The sequence below is a fragment of the Rhineura floridana genome, chromosome 7 (genome assembly GCF_030035675.1).
Source record: "Rhineura floridana isolate rRhiFlo1 chromosome 7, rRhiFlo1.hap2, whole genome shotgun sequence".
Taxonomy (NCBI): domain Eukaryota; kingdom Metazoa; phylum Chordata; class Lepidosauria; order Squamata; family Rhineuridae; genus Rhineura; species Rhineura floridana.
In genome coordinates this window covers 110,453,151-110,477,570 of record NC_084486.1, presented here as the reverse complement: position 1 = coordinate 110,477,570, position 24,420 = coordinate 110,453,151, and the positions used below count along the sequence as shown (strand labels likewise).

Below are 24,420 nucleotides of genomic sequence, written 5' to 3'. Positions count from 1 at the left end.
TGTTATCTACCAACAGATTCAGCAACTTCAGCAGGCAGACAAATTCTAACAATCTGGACGGGGGATGGGTAGATTTACTTTTAAAGACAAGGTGGCCAAGGGTTTTTCTTTCACACACACACACAAAAGGCCTTGCCACTGCTTCATGTAGCAGCTTGGCAATCCTCAGAAACACAGAAGCATTCATGGAAACAGAATGCTCCCTGAGAACGGTGTTACATCATGGCATAGCATCATTTCCATGGGATATTCTGTTCCTGGTATGCCACCTCCAATCTTTGGGTGGCAATTTCAACCCCCACCCCATCCCTGCTGAAAGTTACAAAAAGCTCTGGCCAAATATTTTGGTCCAGAATTAGTCTTGTCTGCTGAGTCAATGGTAGGTAGACCAGATTGGGGCAGCTGACTGATTTGTAAGAGTAACAAATCCTACTATGGCAACTGAAGTAGCCAAACAGGTTATTAAGAATCTTTTTTCAACAGTAAGAGCACAGAGAAGATAGTTAGACCCTGAATAGGTTCCAGACTTAAAATGCCCCAGAAGGAGCAGAAATTATTGCAGGATACTCACAGGCCCTCAACTAATAGCAAAACAAAAATAATAAATTATTTTAAGGAGGGGGTAAATATACACAGAATTATATTTTGCTTACCTTTAATCCTTTGGCACCAACTACTTTAACACCCATAAGACCCTACAAACAAAATGAAAATGTCTTTAACAAATGTTTTTAAAGTACAAATCGGCTATGGAAACAGCTAGGGGCAATTCAGCAGTGTTCATTCATATCAAACTCTGAATATACCTTGGGCCCTGGAAGTCCTGGTCTTCCTAGTGCTCCCTAAAAGTACAGATAAAAGCATTAAATCTTTTGCCTGAAATGTATTATAGAAGAAACTTCATCCACTGTTATTCTTTTTGCATGGTCAAAATAAGTAAGGAGGCGCCTAATGCTAACACTTATAATTTACTATATGTATAAACAAATTCAGGGAGAATCATTTACATTTTCAAAACTGCACAAAAGCAGATTTCTGAAAATACAGTAATAGATAACAAAACGCAATAAAAATAAAGTTTTTTTTAAAAAAAACCATTCATATTAATATGTAAGCATAGTTATATCATAGTCTGGGATTAGATTTTTTAAAAGCTGGACACCTTGATCCTAGGGCTGCAATTCAATACATGTCTACTCAGAAGTAAGCTTCATTGGGTTCAATGGGACTTACTCCCAGGTAAGTGTATATTGGATTGCAGCCTAGGTCTAGCATTCATTAAATTGGTTCTGTTACTACAACAACATCCAAGAGCTCTGCAGAACTGATGAAAGATACTGTACTTGTCATACTAGGAATGGGTCCCACTGCTGTGGAATGGCATGAGATGTGGCCACTACGAACATAGCAAGCAACCTCATACAGAACCAGACCGTTGGTCTATCTAGCTCAGTATTTCCTACACTGACCAGTAGCTGCTTTCCAGGGTTTCAGATGATAGTTCCCAGCTTTACCTACTGATGCCAGGATATTTCTCATGGAGAGCATGTGTTCTACCACTGAGCTACTATGCACAGTTTTATGTACTCCCACATCAGAGCACTATAACTTAAATAATGTCAAAAATGTGTTTTGAATAATACTATAATCAACACAGAAATTCAGATTTTCTACTTACTGGAAAGCCTGGAGGGCCTTCTGGCCCTATCAGCCCTGGTAATCCTCGAGGTCCAGGCTCACCCTTTACATCAACAAGAAATACAAATAATTCTTCCATTATTAAAAATTAAATCAGTCACTTAGGCTGCAATCCAAACCACGGCCAAGCAGCAATGGATCTGTAGCCTTGCCGGTCATGCTGACCCAGGCAGAAGGCAGGGGACTGGCAACTGGACCTACATTAGCCTCGATGCTATCATGTGACAACAGTGGGGCTGGTTTGGGTTCCAGCAGATCTTGGACCAGCTCTCCAACAGCCCCTCTCCCTTCCTGCCCCTGGAGTGCCCCTTTTGGGGGCTTTCTGCCTGGCCTGTTTGGGGCGTGGGTGGAACTGGAAGCTCCACATTGTTGGAGAGCAGCAGAGAAGGGTGGAGGAACACTTCTGCCCAATCCACACACACCCAGACTGGCACAAAGGGCTTTGGAATTATAGTGTGTGTCATCAACAATACTGCTCGGCCTTGACAATTTTCAGATAAAATTCCAGTACAGAATTTCCAATACACTAGTTACAATGAAGTAAAAAAAACCCTGAATTTTTTACCCAGTACAATAAAATCCTAACTTAAAATAAAAAGTTGCTTGTCTGCTTAGAGATCCCCTACACCAATTGCACTATCCTTTCTATTTCTTTCACTCAAGAGTTGTCTTGTAGCGGAAGCATATAAACACTGTTCTACTGGACACAGAAGGGTAAAAATCTTCTAATAAAAAACTGGTTTTTTTCTTGATTAGAATGTTATTAATCTAAACAAATCTGAACGACACAACCAGAGTGAGATCGGGTGAGCAGCACAGCCCCACTGCACTACCTACTACTGGCCAGAAAGCACAATCTGTAAGTGTAGTTCAAGAAAAGCACTATGCAAGGGAAAGAAAACTTCCATCAGTCGCTATTTTATTTCAGTATTTTATACCCTTTTATCATATTTTGATGTCTAGTATCAGTGCTACTAAGTAGTAGTAGAAGTTTATTTATTGTAAATCAATAAACCAGCCTTCTCCAACCTAGTGACCTTCAGATGTTAAGAACTACAACTCCCATCTGCTCCTGTTACACATTTTAATAAGACAAGCATGTTTTTATGATATACGTACTTGTGTATGTTCTTTCTAAGGCAGGTACTCATGCATGTTCTTCCTTTAAAAGAGGCCTTTATTGCCTCCAGCCAACCTTCTAAGTATAAACTCTATATTTTTTCTACCTTTACGTTTATTTTTGTCAAAGCATAACAGTTTTTAATGCCCTCAATGCAATATGAATCAATTGTAAATGATGTTAATATTAGAGCAGATGAGATGTCTTACCACCAATATGCTAAATATATCTAAAAAGGGAGGTAACCACAGGCTGCTTATAGAAAAACGCCAGCCATGACTGCATATGTTGAGAAATCAAGAAATTAATCATGTGTGCAATTCAGCAATGCTGTTCTTCATGCTGGTGGGAAAACATCTCCTACAAGTTATCTCCACAGCACTGTCTTTACGTATCATAACAACTCTGACTTCTCACTTTATAATTTTAGGGATAATTATTCCCTTGGAGAACATTTTTTCCTGCTTTGGATTTTTGGAAGGCTACAGGCAAAATTAACAACACTGGCTATTTAATGGTCATAGCTTTCAGGTTTTTTTGTCAATTACAGTTACGTTGCTTATCATTGCTTTTAGTATTGCTGTGAATCCAGAGATATTTTGGGAGAGTCAAGGTAGGCTGCCGTCCATCGCAGTACTTTTCTGAAGAAGCATGGAAATGAAAACATTCTGGAGTTTTCATCAATAATTAACTCTACTGTTTTATTCAGTTGAAATATAGAAGCTGGACTGCCTATTATTCCTGTTTACATAAGGTATAATATGGTTGTTTAACTTTACTGAGACATGGTTTTGGATTGTTTTGTGTCTATTCATTCTTATTGATATATGCGTCTCTTATTGTTTTGTATGCAATTACATCACAAACCACATTTGTTGTTTGAACTGTATATGTACTTTATTATCAACTCTTTATTTTGGTTATCTATTAGTTCCTGACTTGTTCATTTTGTTTGCCACATTCCTGTCCAAAAACAGTCTAAGTTTAGCCACTAATAGAGGAAACTGGGCAACTTTCAAACTTTCATATTTATCCACATAATTTAACACATATATTAAGTTATACAAAAATGGCCTATCAACAACAGGAATGCCCCCCCAAAGGATCCAGGAATTCTTCTCTAAGGGTTCTATAAAAGGGGGAAAACAATACATAATGAGAAAGCTCTTCATTAGCTCCTGAGCTAAGTCTTGCTTCCTAGGATACATTATTATAGTACCCTTACTTAATTCCAGTAGTTTGCAAATCCCTCAAACAGAATATATTTATGCACATCTAAAAGATGATTCACAGAACCATAACATGATAGATAGCCAACATCGTGTGATGAGGCTTCCGCACATGCAACAGGACTTCCCTTCCTCTCCTTCCACTTGCAGCTGCCCATGCTCCCCTAAATTTGCTGTGAGGTGTTTCCCGAACTCTCACATCACGAGCTGATTCTAGGGGTGCATGAGCAGCTATAGGAGGGATGGGAGAAATTGGAAGTCCCGTTGCAAGAGCAGAAGTCCATTCCATTGGCTGGCAGACACTGTTGGATGCCACCCATAGAATCTCTGAGTGGAAGGGACCTCGGATTTCATCTATTTATTCTTAAGAATAAATTGTTTTCAGGCTCACCTGGGATCCAGGCATTCCTGGCAATCCAGGATTACCTTGGGAACTATAGCCCTGGTCATATCCATTTGCAGAACATCCCTTGAGAGTTAAATATGAGAGAGAGAGAGAGAGAGAGAGAGAGAGAGAGAGAGAGAGAGAGAGAGAGAATCAGTCCATTTTATTTAACGTTATTCTGTCTTTTGGACAAGTCCAGCATGTCAATGTTATGAGGGTGGGCTCCCACACAGTATTTTTAAAAAATGCAGCAAACGGAATATATATTGATTTGTTGTTTTAATAATGGCCAAAGGATTCAAGAAAATGCCTTGCAGTAGCAAAGTGGGGATGAGAGGATTTCTCCTATTCATTCATTGTTCCTCTAGTTCCCAACACACTTTAACTCCAATTTAACTAGGATAATTCCTATAATTAATTCTAGAACTGAAGCTTGCATAGGTTGCTGCAGCTTTAAATTCCTTAAGGGAATTTCACACCCCTTTCTCCCTTCTTTACTAATGTGCACTGATAAACCACTTGAAGAAAAAAACTATCTTGATGTGATCATACAATGACTATTTAAGATTTTTCCTGTATTATACTTTACTAATGAGCACACACACTCCTCCACATCGGTAAAACATCCCAAATAAAGAATCATGATACAATTCTATTAAGCTGACTTTTTAATCGTATGTAGTTGGCTTTTTACAGTGTTTTTTTATCAATGTTTTTTATCAGTGGTTTTTATCAAAAGCATGTGCACATCAGTAAAACACTGTACTTAAATCTTGATACAATCATACCAAGATTGATAAAACACAGCAAAAAAACCACATTGTGCACAGTGGTAAGTGAACTAAAGGAAATGAAAGCTATGGTAAACAGGCAATGCATAGTGCTCTATAAAAAAAACTGGATTTATTAAGCACACAGAGAGAGAGAAAATGAAGAATTCCTAATGCTTCAAGTTCTACTTCAAAAACAAGACCAGTAATTCAAACTAAAAATCCAAGAAGAATTTTTGATGTAAAAAGAAATAAATAAAATTAAGAAATATTCCTATACCAACCAAATGAGCACAACTGCATTTCCTGTATTTCTGAGGTCATAGCACGGTTTTTGTTTTGACTTGGTTTTTACAGATTGACTTACTTTTTCTCCTTTGAGGCCTTTAGGACCCTAGGTAGATTGGGGGAGGGGGGAGAAACACAACACAACGTTATTATAATCCATCAGCTCTAATGTAAGAAACTTAACTAGGCAAGTTCTAAAATGTGGGTTTGCACATCAAGTAAAGTGTTCAAAATCCCAAAGTACTTAAAACTGCTGTCAAAGATGTAGAAATGGCAAAATCATGGGGGGGGGGAGATCTGCATGTCCCAGTCTTGCCCACTTTACCATTGGGAATTATCCAAATTAATAATCTTTTGATATTTTCAAAAACTATGTTTTTATAAAGTGTTTTGTCTCATTTTTACTTGAATATAGAGTAAAACAATATTGAAATGCAGTAATATGGAAATCAAAAGAACCTGCAAACAGCACTGTTTACAGTTCAGAAACTGATGCCCAAATACAGTTAAGAAAGATAAAAGGAGCTATCTAAAAGTGTTTGATTTGCATGTTGTGTAGCAATAAAGTCTTTTCAAAATGCCAATGATAATCATCAGAGGGGAATAGCGGTATTTCAGGGGCCTTGTGTAATAGATGGTCTACCCTCTGTCTATATAATGGCCCAAGCTTGCCATACCTTGGATATGCTGTGTGAATCTGGCTATTAATACAAATCTTCATTTGATAATTTGAAATACAATTCCCTTCCTCTCCTCATATTTTGTCCCTAGTTGGTAGTGTGGCCCTTAATTTTAGTTAAGTACTTTGAATCCTCAAGATAAGAAAGCTCTGCATAAGACTCATTTGACTATTATAAACTGAAACTTACTGGTGGTCCTGGAAGTCCTCCTTGCCCTGGGAATCCTGGGAATCCCTGGTCACCCTGGAAAACAGTGAGAGAGAAGCTGACAAAGGGAGAAAGAAGCAGAGTGGGCCCCTAGGAAATGATGTGCTCTGTAACTCCATGCACCTTCCCCAGACTTCTTACAGATGCTGGGGATAAAGTGTCACAGGGTTAAGCTTTACCAACTCTGCACCTTATGTATAGCCCACCACTGGCTCTGCTTTATCCTTACCTTTGTCCCATTGCATCCTGGTATACCTGGACGTCCTGAAGCACCAGCATTTCCTGGTTCACCCTAAAAGTAGTTACAACATTGCCAAAGTAACTATTACTGCAAATATAAAATTACTCACAGTAGACTTTTGACTCTTTTGTGCGGGCAGCTGGTTTAACAAAACTGAATGTCTCAGCAATAACACACTAATGCTAATATAATAAATATACTGGAAGTTGTTTAACTCAGTTTTATTTTTACTTACTGGAAGACCTGGGGGACCTGAATAACCAGGTACTCCGGGCATACCCTAATGATAAGAAGAAACACATAAAGAAATCAGTCAATAGACTATTTTTAATTAAAGAAACCCAGTTATTTTCTATAGAAGTGAAATTGCAATTGTTCAAGGGTCCAAAAGCACACCTTTTACTAAGGCTAGGCTAGGTGTGGTGCCATTACACAAGCAACAATCTTAAAAGGGCAGTAAATGTAGCAAACTGTCCTGTGGTTTAATTCCAAAAACTTGCTTAACAAATAGCATTCATGACATTGTTGATGCAAGTTTTAGATGATTGTTTGCATTGCTGAAATGCTATAGGCAGCTCTATTTAGCTGGGCATGAAGACCTTCATTTATGAAAGTCTGTTGGATTTTTTTTAAAAAAAGATGTTATGCTAAATCTGAACTTTGAGCCATTGGCATGCATTGGTGGTTTAAAGCTACATTGAAGAGTATGGGAGTACATTGCTTTCATGATTTTATAAATATATAAACCTTGAGATGGATGTTGTGGCTTTATAGGGGTGGAATTTCCATCTTAAAAATAACTGTACATTTCTCCCCCCCCCGCAAGTTGTTTACTTTGCATGTAATTAGTATTTGGTAAGCACCCAGTACTAATAAATGTCTCTGTATCAGTCAACATTGTTCATAGTCCAAAAAGCTGTTGAATATATTCAGGATTAAACATTTCTACTAGGGAAACTGTCATTATTACCATTTGTGTTTTATTATAATCCATAATGTACAAATGGGAAAAATATTACATTCAGTGTATGTTACAATAAAAAAATATGTTACAGCATAAAATAAAAGTATAAGCATTTTAAAAGTGTGCAAGCAGAAAGATTTGTGCTATTTTGTTAGCAAATTTTTCAGGCTTTGCCACTCTCCATTACTCACGGAATAGGGGTTCAGCCTGTGCTGGATGGAGTTACACTCCCCTGAAGACGCAGGTTCGCAGTTTGGGTGTGCTCCTGGACTCAGCCTTAAACCTGGAGGCCTAGGTTTCTGCGGTGGCCAGGAATGCTTTTGCACAGTTAAGACTAGTGCGCCAACTGTGCGCGTTCCTGGAGTCGTCTGATCTGGCTATGGTGATACATGCCTTAGTTACATTCCGCTTAGACTACTGTAACATGCTCTACGTGGGGCTGCCTTTGAAGACTGTTCGGAAACTTCAGTTGGTGCAACGAGCTGCAGCCAGAATGTTAACTGGGGCTGGTTACAGGGACCATACAACTCCCCTGCTGCAACAGCTCCACTGGCTGCCAGTCTGTTTTTGGACACAATTCAAAGTGCTGGTTATGACCTATAAAGCCCTATATGGCTTAGGTCCAGGCTATTTGTCAGACCGTATCTCCCTATATGAACCTGCCCAGGCCCTGAGATCTTCATGAGAGACCCTTCTCACGATCCCAACACCTTCACAAGTGCGACTGGTGGGGGACACGAGATAGGGCCTTTTCGGTGGCTGCCCCTAGGCTCTGGAACTCCCTCTCTAGGGAGGCAAGAATGGCCTCCTCTGTGCAGTCTTTCCGCCGACAGCTAAAGACTTTTTTCTTCCGGCAGGCCTTTGGAACTGAAGGCTTTAAGGGTAGTGACTGAAGAGGATGCTGTATGTTATTGTTTTACTTGTATGCTCCTAAATTGGGTTGCAGTATTTTAAGTGTATATCTAATTGGTTTTAACATCTTAATAGTTTAATCCTGTTTTAATGCTGATTTTATATGTTTATATGTTTTATATGTTTATAGATTCTTAATGATATGTACTTATTTTTATCTGGAAGCCGCCTTGAGTTCCAGTTGGAAAAAGGTCAGGGTATAAATAAAGATAATAATAATAATAATAAGAATAAGAATAATCAGAGCAATTAGAAAACCTCCAACTAGAAACAAGTTAGTGCCAGCAATTGTTGTACAGTCTCTAAATGGTAACCTCCACATTATGGAGGAGAAACATGATTGCATTTTCTAACTCTCCACTCTGTAATACAGTTGTAGAGTGTCACCAATTTTCTCAGAGGTCTGTATGTGTTGTTGTTGTTGAACACCCTTTCTCCACACCATTTTCCTGATCACATTTATACCCCAAAGCTGCTATTTGCCCTGCAGAGGCAGAGGAAATACAGCCACCTCTGCTTTTTTTCTATAGACCAAATACTAGTTTGAGCTACCATTAATTGGGAAAATGGCATGGAGGAAAGGTTTAAACTCCAACCCAGTCCCAGCACTACTGCCAGATGATTACTTCCAGTCAAATACGTAGTCTGGCCCTGAACTCTGTGGTATCTTAAGGCTGCAATCCAATACACATTTACCTGGGAATAAGTCCCATTGAACTTCTGAGTAGACATGTATTGGATTGCAGCCTTAGCCTCTATCATGCTTGCGTTGGGATAAGGAGACAGAGTGACATCGACACCTCTTACCATTATCAAGACAATCATTTTTAGATCTGCAGTTTTTAACACTACAGTTAGTATATTACTGAACAAAATACCAACCCTTGAACCTTTAGGCACAGCAAAGCCTGCTGGCCCTGGAAAACCCTGGGAAGCAAAGAAATTACAATTAATTATATTAGAAGTTTATATTTCTGTAGAAGATCCAAAGACACAAACAATTCTGTTCTTGTGGTGTCCCATTTCTGTTACATTCTAGTCTAATAATTAAAGGAATTAAAATAACAAGCAAAACCCAACCCAGCTCAACTGACTATTACATAAGCCTCCAAAACTGATATACTCTTTTAAGAAAGGAGAAAAATAACTTTAGCAAAAATACAGCCATAATAATAATTAACAAAGAGAGTTGCAAGCACAAAATATTTTCTATAGCATTCTAAAACAATGATTTTCTTTCTGTCTCTTAGGGTTGAAATATAGGGTGGTATTTAACTAAAATCTTGCCCTGGTGGAACAATATCAACAAGTTCAAAGGGATTTCCCCCCTCTTCTTCTGGGCTTCCCCCAGGCACCTGGTTGGCCACTGTGAGAACAGGATGCTGGACTAGATGGGCCACTGGCCTGATCCAGCAGGCTCTTCTTATGTTCTTATGTTCTCTCCCACATATGCCTTGTGCCACCCCCAAATCTGCTCCAGTGGCTGAGGGGAACCCCCAGAATAGATTTAGGGGAGGAGAGGGGGAGAACATTCTGTTCTACAAGGAAAAATCCTTATGCTTACGCAATGTTCAACTTAGTGTTATGCTGAATACAAGCCACAGCAACAGAAAGAAAAATTAGAGATATAACAGAATTTTCATGACATAGAATATGATAGCTCTTTTGTCAATCAAGAGGCTTTAAAAATGAGTGCAATTATTAACTGAACACATATTGAACCATTAACAGAATGCATACAGACTCTTGTGCGAAAAGCAGGTTTTCCAATCATGAGTAGAGATACATATATATACTTTGTATGTGCATAGAGACTGTGCAGTTTAGAGAATGCCCATAGATTGATCATGTTTTGGAGGTTTACTTGCTGTGATCCGAGCTCTGTCCTGCACATGTTCACCAAGTGAGGTTCTGCCATCTCAACAGGGTTCTTGAAAATTTCATGGCAATGTACTAACTTAAATATAGTGAAGAGCACAAGCCAGTCAACGTTAAGCACTTTTAAGTCTCACATATTTTTTTCAGTGTTATTCTCTTTCTTGCTCTCTCACACACATGCTAGCACCTATAAATATGCATCAGCCCACAACATACCTTGGATCCTTGTGGCCCAGGAGGGCCCTCTGGACCAGGGAAACCCATCTGACCTGGTGGACCAGGAAATCCAGGAAAGCCTTTTTCGCCCTGTAAAATGCAATCTGTGTAAGCAACTTTAAATGTATCCTTGTTGTTTCTTCTGCAAATTCACTGCAGATTTTTGCATAAGATTCTGGATTTAAAAAAATATTTTACACACACACACACACACACACACACACACTTACTTCCATCTATTTGGATTCACAGACACCAAGAACACATCCAGACACCATCTTCCCACAGCGTGATTTTGTACTTGAGAGCTAAGCTGGAAGAACAGGAAGCTGAGAAAGCAGGTAGCTTAAAAGTGCAGAAACTCTTTGTTGTTGCACTTGTCCTGTCCATGCTCACTACTACTGGTAGCCTGATGCCTATTGCCATTTGTGATGTAGGAAAGAAGAGACAAGCAAGAGGACATAAAACCATAAGAACAGTCTTGCTGGATCAGGCCACTGGCCCATCTAGTCCAGCATTCTCTGCTCAAGGTGGCCAATCACTGTGGCCTATGGGAAGCCTACAAGCAGGACCTGAGTGCAACAGCACTCCCCTCCTGTAGCTTCCAGCAACTGGTATTCAGAAAAATTTTGCTCTGACACTTTAGGTAGAACATAGCCATCAGAGTTAGGACCAACATTAGGTGCAGTTGCCAGTGTGTCAATTGCAGGTGAAAGGTGTGGGCTGGATGCTCATCAATCCCCCTTCAGAACTGCCAGCAGAAAATGCCTTTAGTTGCCATTTGCCAGGAGGAGTAAGGGTTTCAGAATTCAGTTTTATTTATACAAGCTAGTTGCAAAGCATAACGTTCAGCCTGTGCACAAAGGGTCCAAACAGCGCTGCTAACATGTATCCTAATTCTTGGGCTTCATAAGCGTCAAGGTAGTATGGAATTCTAATTCTGTTGAAAAGTGCTCAATAACTCAGCTGGCAAATGTTGAGCTAATGGTGTAAAATTTTAGCTGCTTTCTGGCAGCATCTGAAATAAATAATTACACTTCTAAGGCACACAATCAAATCTGTATACTGAGAATGTGAGTTTGGCCCAGATTTATCATGCCACAACAAAGTTGATGAAAAGATATTAGTTTCTGTGTTAAGTTGAAAGCCAGGCACAGCAGTGATGCAATGCCACAAGCACCTTATACATGCATACAGATCAACTCAGCACATAAATTTCATTGTGACAGCTGGTCCTGCCTATATTGAAACTAAAATAGTCAAGTGTTAAAACAGCTAAAGGTTCAAATAGGCTGACAGTTTTCATGAGACTCTTCAAAAAGACATTAATTCTGGAGAGTATTCATGGAGAACTGGTTCAGAGACCTTTCCACATAATCATGAGAAGGACATGCAACTGTACAAACTGGCACTAAATATCAAGGAAACTACTATCAAGTTTTAAAAATCATCCTTTTAAATCATCCTTTTCCCCCCGTTAATGCATTTTTCCTTCTAATGCACAAGGTAGTTCCAGTGATTCAACCATCCTTCTCACCCTTCCCCCATGGAACACTGGATGGCAGATTGGGGTGCTTATCACATTCTGCTTTCATGTCAACCCAATAAGATAGGCTAGGCTGAGAGTCAATGAGAAAGAGAGCCTTTTCACACCTCAAGCTTCTGTGCACCTCCCTCACTTCTAACGACATAAGAGCCCTGCTGAATCAGACCAAAGGCCAATCTAGTCTGCCATTATGTTATCACAGTGGCCAAACTGATACCTATGGGAAGCCCACAAACAGGACATGAGTGAAACAGCACTCTTCCACTCCTGATCCCCACAACTAATGCTGTTGTGAAGAGGAGATTGGGAACTTTTTGCTTCTATTTTAAACTAACCACAGTTTGTTTGATCCTGGACAAACTGTGTTTGATCTTAACTATGACTGACTGAAGCAAGACAACCTCAAACTGTGGTGATGCTGAACTGTACTTAATTGAAAACAGAAGTTATAGTTTCCAAACTCTTCTTTGCAGCTATACTGGAATATGGCAGAGCACATGAACCCAATGCTCTCACAGGCTCATTTATGTAATGACATAATGATCATTTATCTTTATATCCAAACAAGGCCAGGTTCTGGACTTGTCAGGTAGGTGGTGGGAAGGCAGCCAGACCAAAGTTTCCTCCAATCTTCAATACAGGCTTTAATCTATGAAAAGCACAGGCTGACAATGAACAATAAGGTGCTCACTTTGGAGACAGAGCAGAGTTTGGAGCTTTATAGGGCCATATGGAACTCTATTACCTCCTTGCATCACCTGGTCCCTGCTGGGCCAGAAGATATAGTACCATCTTCAGCTCTCTGTAATTTTGCTGAAGTCAAGTCAGCAGTTCCACTTAAGGATTGGGGAGAAAGCTGTCCTGTTCTCATTTTCTTGCAAACCTAATGCACACTTCCCGAAACAAGAAGCAAACAGAAACACAGCTATCCTTTTAAATTCACTCTTCTCCAAATTTTGAGCAATCATTCTCCAACCAACCATTCTCCAACCAAAAATTGTGAATATCACATTAGGGGCAAGTGCATATATTAAAATGCATATATATGAGTTAAAATAACATATACAAATGCTTCATATTAGGGAAAATTGCTTGCACAAATGTGCACATTATGCAAAATTGCATACAAAAATATGCATATGAGAAGTGTACACTAAAATACTGATGAAATTTCATGAAGACTTTTAAAAAAATTACAAACTGATGCAGAAATGTGAAGAAATATACCTAAGATTAGAAAAAGTAGAAACTGAAAATTGTCCATGCCCATTTCCACTTACAATGTACAATGATAGTGGAGGAGGCAAGTAATATTCCCTCCTGGACTGTTTTTTAAAATCCCAAACTAAAAAAACCACACTACATGTTATTGCAAAATTAGCAATATCTTATTCTAGAGTGTATTTATGTTAAAATTTTAACCAGACTTTTTGGGGTAGTAACAAGATTTAACTTTTCCCCCCCATAATAATAAAACACACAGAATTGGAAACAACAAATTAAAGCACCAATCCATAAAATTTTCTCAAACAGCATAAGACAGTACCCAATTAAATATAAATGTTTTAAAACTCTTTTTCTGAAAAGTGTAATGATATAAACTACAATAATAGTATACACTATACTACAGTGATAGCAAATACAAACATGGAGTATTTTCAGGGTTAGTAAAATAATAGGTTGTATCCAATGCTGCTATTCTGCTCACACAACAGACTTCTATTCGCGCAAAGGAATTCCCCCCTCCACTTCTCTGGAGCCCCCCCTGCACCAGAGCAGATTTTGGGGGTACACAGGGAGAGGACAGGAAGGGCAAGTACCACTTCTGGAATTCCATTCATGCAGCACTGGATATAACCCAGTATCTTTATTAGGACCAATTATGTACTAAGTGAACACTGTTTAGTCCTACTACTGTAGGTCCTACTAAGTATCTGATCTTATTACCTAATAAATTAACTTGCCTATGCAATTTTATTTTTTTCCATATCATGCTATTCTAGTATCTGCCACTGGAGGGAACACACTACTGTTTCCTGCACACAAAATGTTGTTAGCTTTCTTTAAGCTTAAAAGTGAGCAAATTTGCCAAGCATACTACACATCTGAATGCACAAGTTTAAGGCTTAAAACTTTTTTGAAATCTGTTTCTTAAAGCTGTTACACAAAATGATCTACAGTAACCAAGTCAATGAAACATCAAAATGTTGTTGTTGCTGCTGCCCATTAAAGCAGTTCCTCATGTACAATATGGGGCTAATGCTACTAGCTTACTTTACAGGGTTGCTGCAATGATTTCAACTAGATAGTGCATGTGAAGCGGTTTGAACACTCAAAATATTAGGAAAAATATTATTATTATTATTATTATTATTATTGAATACAATTTTTAAAAGGCAAATAAATATATAACCTCTTACCTTACTGCCTTTTATCGCATCACAATAGCAGTGGCTTTTACCCTTGCAGACACAATTCTGAAAAGAAGAAGTAGTAGGATCTTTACAATAAACATAGCTTATGGTTTCATTTCTATTTTTAATTAAAATACATTATCATTAATGTAAAAACTTATATTTTGTTTTAATTTTTACACACATTTCTGTGTAAGGGCATTTCTATCTACTGTTCTATTTTCATTCATAAGTGTCTGATTTTACCTATTCATTTTCTCATTAGAAACTTCCCAGTATGGTCCAACCACCGATGTCAGGACCGAACTTCATTATACCAAATTGTGCTAAATTTAATTGAGATTCAACACTTTTTGATTGAGATTCAACTTTGCATTCGTTTCAAATCACTACTGGTTTCTGCTAATAGTATGGTATCGTCTGCATATCTTAAATTATTGATATTTCTCCCTCCAGTTTTCACACCTCCATCTTGGTCCAGTCCTGCTTTCCGTATATGTTCTGCATATAGATTAAACAAACAGGGTGATAAAATACAACCCTGTCTCACACCCTTTCCGATGAGGAACCAGTCAGTTTCTCCATATTTCTCCATATTCTGTCCTTACAGTAGCCTCCATATTCTGTCCTTACAGTAGCCTCCTCAAATGTATTACTTTCATAAAATAGTGGATTGCTTAGTATATGCAGTAATGGCCACCAGCTTGGATGTCTTTAAAAGAAGATTAGACAAATTCATGGAGGACAGGGCTATCAATGGCTACTAGCCATGATGGCTGTGCTCTGCCACCCTAGTCAGAGGCAGCATGCTTCTGAAAACCACTTGCCGGAAGCCTCAGGAGGGGAGAGTGTTCTTGCACTCAGGTCCTGCTTGTGGGCTTCCCCCAGGCACCTGGTTGGCCACTGTGAGAACAGGATGCTGGACTTATGTTCTTATGTTCTTAAGTATAGGAGATAAGGTGGAGAAAAGGGGGACTATTGTTTTGCTCCAGTGTTTCTAAACTGTCAAATTATTTTTAAGGAAAGGATTAGACAGATTTTCCCATTCTTTCCTCTCATGTATGATAAATGGGAAACCTCTGAGTTCTTGTAAAGAAGTCCCAGTTTTTTCCACATCTAGCCAAACCTTGTTTGTGTCTCCCTGTATTAAGAATAGAATACTTTTAAGGTGCGAGGCGTCATGATAAAGTTGAAGGTTTGGGATACCTAAACCTCCCTTTTTTTGTTTGCCTGTATACATTATTTTTAGCCAAACAAGTTATCTTGCCTTGGTGAATAAATTTGTTAAAAATGAATTGCCATTGTGAGAGTCTGTCTTTAGGTATTCATATGGGGATGGATCGAAATAAGAAATTTAATTTAGGTATTTTTATTGCAGCTACTCTGCCCAGCCAAGACAAAGAAAAGTGTGACCAGTCTTTCAATTTGCCTATAATATATTTTGTAAGGGGGGATAAAATTTAAATACAGCAAATTGGTTAGGTTTATCGGGATTATTACTCCTAAGTATTTAAAACAGATTTTTTATTTGGAAGAATTCCTGTATTTCTTGAATCCGCTCTTGATTCATGATAAAACAAAGTAATTCTGATTTTTGGAAGTTAATTTCAAGCCCTGCTACAGCACCATAAAGATGGATTTCATGGAGTAGAATGGGGATTTCTACTATAGGATTTGATAGTATTGATGCTATGTCATCAGCAAACAGATTAATAAGAAGGGGCTGTCGATTGATCATGATCTCTTTTATCAAAGGGTGAGCCTTTATCACATTAGCTAGAGGTTCAAGAGCAAAAGCAACTAAAATAGGCAAACGGGGACAGCCCTGTTTTTTACCTTTGCTTATGTTAAATCATTGGGAATCAATTCTATTTACCCTAACATATGCAAAGGTGCCATTGTATAGGGGCTTTAAAATTGGGAGAAAAGAGGGTCCAAAATCCATTTCTTATATTTTTAATAAAACATTCCACTTTAGTTTGTCAAAAGCCTTGGTGCCATCTAAAGACACCAAGGCCATCGGGTGTTGATGTTGTTTAAAATGAAGAATAACATTTAAGATCCTGTGAATTGGATTGGATAGGGAGCAGTGTTTTATAAATGCAGATTGGTCTATATGTATGTAGTAAGGGGTTATATAAGCCAGTTGGGCTGCAAAAATGCCAGTGAATAGTTTAGCATCTAAACTAATATTTATTTATTTATTATTTATTATTTGATTTATATCCCACCCTTCCTCCCAGCAGGATGATATAGTCTACTTCTTCATCATTTTTATTTGGTTTGGGTATAAAAATATGTGAATTGAGGGATTTGCCGTCCAACTTGCATGTCTGTAAAACGTTTTTTTTTTAAAGGGGCAGAAGTAGATCTTTATATTTTTTATAAATGGCTCCGATATAGCCATCTACACCTTTGTTCAGTTCAAGTTTAGTAATTGCTTTTGAGATTTCAAATAGTGATATTTCCCTATTTATATATTCAATGTGGTCCAAATTTAATTTCTCAACACATGTTTGGTTATGTAGTCACTTACTGATTCATCTGATGGATTATCAGAGTTAAAGTGAAGAATAGTACGAATTTATTTATTTATTGCATTTATATATCGCCTCATAGCCAAAGCTCTCTGGGCGGTTTACAACAATTAAAAACAAGTATACAAATTTAAACCATACCAAATTAAAACCCATAAAAACCGATAGGCAAGTTAAAAACATGGGATTCAAATGCTGTTAAAAAATGCCTGGGAGAAGAGGAAAGTCTCGACCTGGCACCGAAAAGATGACAGTGTTGGCGCCAGGTGCACCTCGTCAAAGAGATCATTCCATAATTTGAGGGCCACCACTGAGAAGGCCCTCTTCCTTGTTGCTATCCTTCGAGCTTCCCTCGGAGTAGTAAGTAAGTATGAATAGTAATAGTATAGTAAGAATGATTTTTTTCCAAAATGCTGTGAAAGTTTTTTCATTATTTTTGGATTTCAAAGCTGTGATCCTGTTCCTTAATTTTTTCCTTCTTAATTTATTTACCAATAGCTTTGAGTTTTTGTCCCCAAATTTGTGAAAAGTCTGATTGACATAATGGAGAGCCATTGAGATATTTGATATATCAAGGGTATTAAGTTCTGTGGGGTTTTTTTCTGTTAATTTTGTAAATGTTTCAGGATCTGCTTGTAGTTTATGTTGATATTAGAGTTCTTTTATAGATTGGAATAAATGAAGTCTCTGAGATTCCCTCTCTTCGCATATTCTGCTTTGTTCACTGATCACTGTACTCCAGATGGCCACCTTAAGCATTTCCAGTATGACTGCAGGGGTGTGAGAATCATCATTTTTTGAAGAAATTCCTTTATCTTGGCCATTTTTTTCTGAAGTCAAGGTATTTTGGAGTAAATTTAGATTTACCTTCCATGTAAAAGATCACCTTACATGGTGAGAGGGGTTGAATTTAAAATTATTAGGACTGTAGTGTGATCAGAAATGATTATAGAGTCAATTATTGTTGATTTTAAAGCTACAAGAAGGTCGTCTGTTAGTAGAACATAATGAAGTTGGGCATATGAACAGTGGCTTTTGGAAAAGAAAGTTTAATCCCTGTAGAGGGGATGTAAGAATCTCCAAGAGTTTGCTAGTTTATATCTGTTCAGCCTATGAGAGAGCCCTGTGTCTGTGTAGGCTGGGGTATCTGTGGTTTGTATATGTCTTCACTCAGATCTTGAAAAACAGATTGAAGTGCCCTTCCATTCTGAGTTTTCTGCTGTTCTGACTTCCTGTACCATTGCTTCTTATATCGCATATCTTGAAAATCTTGATATCTCTAGGTCTTCCTCCCATCTTTGGTTTTGGGTAAAGAGCCCTGTGAGCGCGCTGTATGTTAGTTTCTGTCAGTTTCAGATCTGGAAATTAACCATTCAGCCAGTTAACTACATTGCTTATTAGATTATCAACTGTTTCGCCTTCATTTTCACAGGTCCCTCTCACCCTCAGATTTGCCTGCAAGAACAATCCTCAATGTCAGCAATATGTCTTTTCATATTTTGTTGCTCTGCAGCCAGTTCCTTAATAGCTGTTGTGTGTTTCAAGCACCGTTCTTTCGCTTCTGTAGCGATCTGGGTATTTCATTTGAGTAGAGAAATATTTTTTTCCTGTTGAAGTGGTTGTATTGCTTTCTCCCAATCTTGTATCATATCATTTCTGAATTTCACCAAGAAATCTTGCATGAAGTCAGTGTCCATTTTACCTCCTCTCATATTTTTTGGCAACTTGTCAGGGCCACTGTCTTCATCTCTCAGATGTTTCTGTTGCACAGGAAATTAGCAATTGGGGATCATTTTTTCCAGCATACTGTGTGCACCTCTTCATTAGAAAGCACAGGCTACACAAAGAAAAAAGTTTCAAAGTCTGGGAAGCATATAATTTGAGTTATTTCTTGAGGGTAACAGAGAGCGAGCTCAAGGTGCCATCGCGGTAGGATGTCCCCACCTCCTCCCATATAATACATTCTTAATAAAAAATACATTAAAATACAATAAATACATTAGTATCCACAGTAAGCCAGACAATTGCTACAAAACCTTGGTATTAGTGACCAGCAAATGCCTGAATGCACAAATAAGTCTTGAGCAAGTGTCAAAAAGTCAATATGCCTTATTTCTATAAAGGAGGCGATTCCATAAACTGGCTGCCACAACAGAAAAAGACCCTCCCCCAAGTCAGTGCAAGATGAATCAGAAGAGGCTACCAAGGCGGCCTTATCTGAAGATCTCAACAAACTAGCATTCTATATCGTGTTCCTTCAGACAGCATAGCCCCAGGTTTTTAGGGCTTTATAAGTCAATAACAGAACTTTAAGCTTATCTCAGTAGCAAATTGGCAGCTAGTATAGTTATTTTGAAAATTATGTCACATATTCACGGTAGGAAGCTCCACTCAGCACGCTAGCTGCTGCATTCTGTACAAGCCGTAGCTCCATGCCAAAGGGCATCCTCACACAGAGTACACTACAGAATGTAATACTGAGATTACTAGTGCATGGATCACTGTGGGCAGACTATCCCTGTCCAGAATGGCACTAGCTGAGGCTGGTAAAAGGTATTTCTAGTCACCATGGTCATATGGGCCTCCAGTGAAAATTATGAATCAAGGAGCACCCTCAGACTATGCTTCTTCAGGAGTGCAATCAGAACAGGCAATTTGATCAATTCCGAAACACAGGAACCATCTTCTCTCAAGCCCTCCATCTTGTCAGGACTCAGATTCAGCTTATTGGCCCTCAACCAGTCCCCCACTACATCCAAGCACAGTTCATCTGTGTTGTGATGTGGTGTTAAATGCATCCTTGCATTTAAAGTACATGCTTTTAAAAATGCAAATTGCATCAGTGTGTGTTGAGGGGTTGAAAATGAATATGATCAGGGTAAGCATGGAGAGGTGACTTTAACCCTTTCATTTCTTCCTATGATCCTGAGGAAAATCTTTCCTGGTATTTGGTTTGGAGGGAAATTTCCCATAGATGCCAGTAGCAAACTTCCACCCAATGCAAATACTAGCTTCAAAAGAAAGATCTCATTAATTATCAGTCCCCTCCAGATGATGCAATCTGCACGTTATATGCAAGAAAACTTTTAATGTATTTGGGATCCCAATCTGCTTTAGAGATCACAGATCCCTAATAGAACCGATTTGATCCAGTTGCTTGCGCAGACTGCATAAAATCACAAAAATGATTTTAAAACAATTCAAAGCTGGTTACTTTCAATACAGACGTTGTTACTTGCAGGGCTAAACACATATTTTCTTTGCAAGTTATTATATTACATTGTAACGAAAAATCAGAATGGAGCACTGAGCAGTAACGCATGAAAAACAACACATTTATTATACAGCCACAAGAGTGGCTGTATACTATAGGCAGTGTGGATTTTTCACACTCCACAATGTTAAATTGAAAATTCCCCCCCTTCCCATTCTCATGCTTCGCATAAACTCATTTGAAAACGAAACCTTACAAAACTTATAGTCCTGGACTCAGAAATGCTTGCTTAACAACCCTCTAAATTTTCATGGCGATAAACAAAACAGTCAGAAAGAATTGAGAGTTTAAAGTCTAAAGAGAGAGGGGAAAAACCCCAGAGCCCTTTTGGACTTTTTTCTCTCAGGGTTCTCATAATCTGTTGAAATTCATTAAAAAGCAGCCATGGTCACAGAGTACCTGTAATCCTACTACTGACCTTGCCCCATACGCTGACCTTCATCGTCTGCAATCTAAAAGTTAAAAAGATGCCTGGCTGATTTTTAATTAATTTAATAAATTTTGGCTTGACGTCAATGATAATGTGGGGCATGCTCAGTAAGAACCAACTGTCAGTGTTCTAAAAGCCAGACTCACAGCTGCTTGGCTTGGCTAATCAGAGGGCCACACCCACACGAGACTTGGATTTCATGTGAGACAGCCATGGCTTCCCCCAAAGAATCCTGGGAAGTGTAGTTTGTGAAGGGTGTGGAGAGGAGACTCCTATACCCCTGAGAGAGCTCCAGTGGCCAGAGTGGTTTAAGAGTCAGAAACTCTGATTGAAGGTCTGTGAGGGGAACAGGGCATCTCCTAGCAACTCTCAGGACCCTTCATTAACTACACTTCCCAGGATTCTTTGAGAGAAGCCATGACTGTCCAAATTGAAATAAAGGTCTGGTGTGGATATGGCCAGGGACAGTTTGGTTTCAATTTGGGTGGGAGGCTGCATGTGCCTGTGGTAGAATAAAAAGGTGGGGGAACCGCTGAAAAGCAATGATACTGTTCACAGTGCTTTCCTTTTGGACAAGAAAGGGGCATCCCCTCTGCCCAGTGCCCACCCACTGTCGAGCCCCAGGTGATCCAGGGGGGCCTGGATCAGGAGGTGGGGGAGCCCCAGGGCCCCTTCCCAGCACAGAGTGAGTCTGGGGGGTGGAGCTCTTCGAGGGCACACCCCCAGCTCTGCAGATGGGAGAGTTGTCAGATGTGGAGGATGCTCCTGAAGATCTGGGGGGAGGAGACACAACCAACCACTCTCTGATTCCCACGGGAAATTCGCCCACTCGCATGGAGACCACTCCCTTGCCAAGCATCCCAGGAGAGCCACTGGAGCAAGACCTCACGCGCGTGCCAGCTCCACCCCAGGATTCCTTGTCTGGACCTTCAAACGCCTCCCTGCCAGAAATGTCTCCTCCCCCTTCAATGGAGCCGGCACTTGAGGAGTCTAGACTGTCCGATGAGCAGACGTGTGCATGCCCTCTGTCACCTTGTGCTCACCGCCGAGAAAAGAGGCTTGGCCAGAGGGAGGTTCCACGCAGGAGTCAGAGATTACGAGCAAAAACCTTTCCTGCTTACGCCCGTGCCCCCCTGATGAGGGTGCTGAGTCAACTCCCCTTACATGCTGTAGAGTAAGCCTGAGTAGTCTAGTTAGGGATTATAGTGAGCTAGTTAGCGAAATCTATGAGACTCCTTGCCTTCAATGTTACTCTAATAAAACAGGAATTAATTCCAGTCTTGTCTCCGTTTCATGATTCTCACCCATGGCAGGACACCCACAAAATCTCCTCCCCTCCCCTCCTCCTCCCCTCCCTGCCCCTCCCCCAGGTCAGTGTTGGACTATGACCTGGGAGACGAGGGTTCAAATCCCCACACAGCCATGAAGCTCACTGGGTGACCTTGGGCCAGTCACTGCCTCTCAGCCTCACAGGAAGGCAATGGTAAAACCACCTCTGAATACTATTTGCCATGAAACCCCTATTCATAGGGTCACCATAAGTTGGGATTGACTTGAAGGCAGTCCATTTCCATTTTCAAACATGATTGCACAGAAATAAATCCCATTGAACTCAAAAAGTATGCAAATAATCAAACCCACCTCCCTTCTCCTCCTTCCTATCTCTTCCCTCTAGCCCCTTCCTTCCCCTCCAATCCCCTCCTCTCCAATCCCCTCCTTCCCCCTCCCCTCCCCCTGGTCAGTTTTACCTATCTTAAGCATGATTGCACGGGAGTAAATACCATTGAACTCAATAAGCATGCAAATTATCAAACCTGCCTTCCCTTGCCCCTTCCTTTGTCCCTCCCCCTCCAATCCTCTCCTTCCCCATCCCCCTCCTTCCGCTCTCCTCTCCCCTCCCTTTTTCCTTCCCTCTCCTCTCCCCTCCCTCTGCTTCTTCCCCATGGTCAGTTTTACCTATCCTAACCATGATTACATAGGAGTAAATCCCATTGAACTCAATAAGCATGCAAATGATCAGACCTGGCTTTTCCCTCCTTCCCCCTCCCCTCTTCCTTCTTCCTCATGATTGCACGGGAATAAATCCCACAGAACTCAATAAACATGCATATGATCAAACCTGTCCTCCCCTCCTGCACAGGATCCCATTTATTACCTCCCAGATTAAAAAGCAGAGAAAAGCTGGCACATGTTGCCAAATTCTTCCAAACTACACAGGAAGTGGATTGGACTGTGAAAGATCAACCCTAATTGTGTTTGCATTTTTACAAATATGTAGGGCAGTCTAATATCTCAGAGAGGAGGTCAGGTCTCCTGCTCCCCTGGTGCATTCACTATAGCTGCCCACTTTCCCTGCCTTTTAAAGTTTGATAGAAATATCTGTGGGCTATAGGTACGTTCTTAAAACGCAAGGTTTCTTGCCTATTAGTGAATATAATCTTACATTACATTTCTGCTGGTGAAGTCTCATTACAAAAAGTGAATGCATCTGCCTTGAAAAAGAGAGGAGACAGCGAGTGAGACAGACAGAAGAGCAATATGAGACAGAAACAGCCATAAAGCCAGAGAGAGATGCAGTGTGTGTGTGTGTGTGTGTGCGCGCGCGCGTGCGTGTGTACAGACGAGGAGAGGAAAAAAGATGTGCAAAGCATGTGTGTACAAGAGAGACAGATTGACATGAAAGACAGAGACAGACAGGAGAGAAGGTGATTAAGAGAATGATGTGCAATACCCAAAGCATGCTTTGGAAGGGACAGGAAGAGGCATGGGAAAGAGAATATTCCACAGTCCACTGATTAGGCAGTGGGGGGTGGGGGAGGGTTCTCTGTCCTGGAATTTATCAGCCCCACACTGGCTGCAAGCCTGTACTCTTATGTACCATACTAGATTACTAGAACATAGCTTGAGATTTGCATTGGATACACTTTGGGTGGCTTCAGTGTTTCTTCCTTTCATCTAATAATTACTTCTCATGACAAGCTTTGTGCCTTCTGGGTTGGCAGTACCAAGTTATGTGATGAATTATATAAAATTTAAAAAATAGGTTTTTATTAAACAATCTTTTATTTATTCATCTCCCATCGACTGGCCATGAAGTCAATTGACACCTCCAGATTAATTAAAAAAATTCTGGATAATTTAAATATTTTTATCCAAACATGAATTCTAAACAGGGGTAACCAATGTGGTGCTCTCCTGAGGCTTTGGACTATAGCTGTCATCAGCCCCAGCCAGCATGACCAATGATCAGGGATTAGGAGATATAGTCCACACCACCTGGAGGGAACCACATTGGACACTCCATACTAGACCTCTGGTAGTCTGTTGTCCTCCATCTGACTCACTACATCCAGAAATGTTAACATACAATTAACGTTAAACAATACAAATAACAATGTTTAGATAACTGATGTAAATTTAATTTATAATGAATAATCTGAGATAAGCTTGATCTGTGACTAGTGATTAAGAACTTTTGAGTTTAATATAAAATATTAATAGGCAAAAAACCTTGTGGTTTAAGAACGTACCTATACCCCACATATATTTCTATCAAATTTAAAAAGCAGGGAAATTGGGCAGCTATAGTGAATGCCCAGGGGAGCAGGAAACATGACCTCCTCTCTGAGAT

The 24,420-nt window shown here is 39.7% G+C and overlaps 1 protein-coding gene across 5 annotated transcripts in view; it reads right to left on the bottom strand.

Annotated features, from left to right (window-relative positions):
* The window catches only part of COL4A3 (collagen type IV alpha 3 chain), a 152,989-nt gene that overhangs the window by 90,106 nt on the left and 38,463 nt on the right, over positions 1 to 24,420 (bottom strand). For all 5 annotated transcript variants that reach the window (XM_061636830.1, XM_061636829.1, XM_061636833.1 and 2 more), the window contains exons 2-12: positions 14,555 to 14,611; positions 10,589 to 10,678; positions 9,377 to 9,421; positions 6,854 to 6,898; positions 6,607 to 6,669; positions 6,360 to 6,413; positions 5,570 to 5,596; positions 4,439 to 4,516; positions 1,679 to 1,741; positions 807 to 842; positions 654 to 695 (exon numbers count right to left, since the gene is read on the bottom strand). In XM_061636830.1, coding sequence (XP_061492814.1) covers positions 654 to 695; positions 807 to 842; positions 1,679 to 1,741; positions 4,439 to 4,516; positions 5,570 to 5,596; positions 6,360 to 6,413; positions 6,607 to 6,669; positions 6,854 to 6,898; positions 9,377 to 9,421; positions 10,589 to 10,678; positions 14,555 to 14,611 — 600 coding nt within the window. The remainder of the gene's footprint in view (positions 1 to 653; positions 696 to 806; positions 843 to 1,678; positions 1,742 to 4,438; positions 4,517 to 5,569; positions 5,597 to 6,359; positions 6,414 to 6,606; positions 6,670 to 6,853; positions 6,899 to 9,376; positions 9,422 to 10,588; positions 10,679 to 14,554; positions 14,612 to 24,420) is intronic.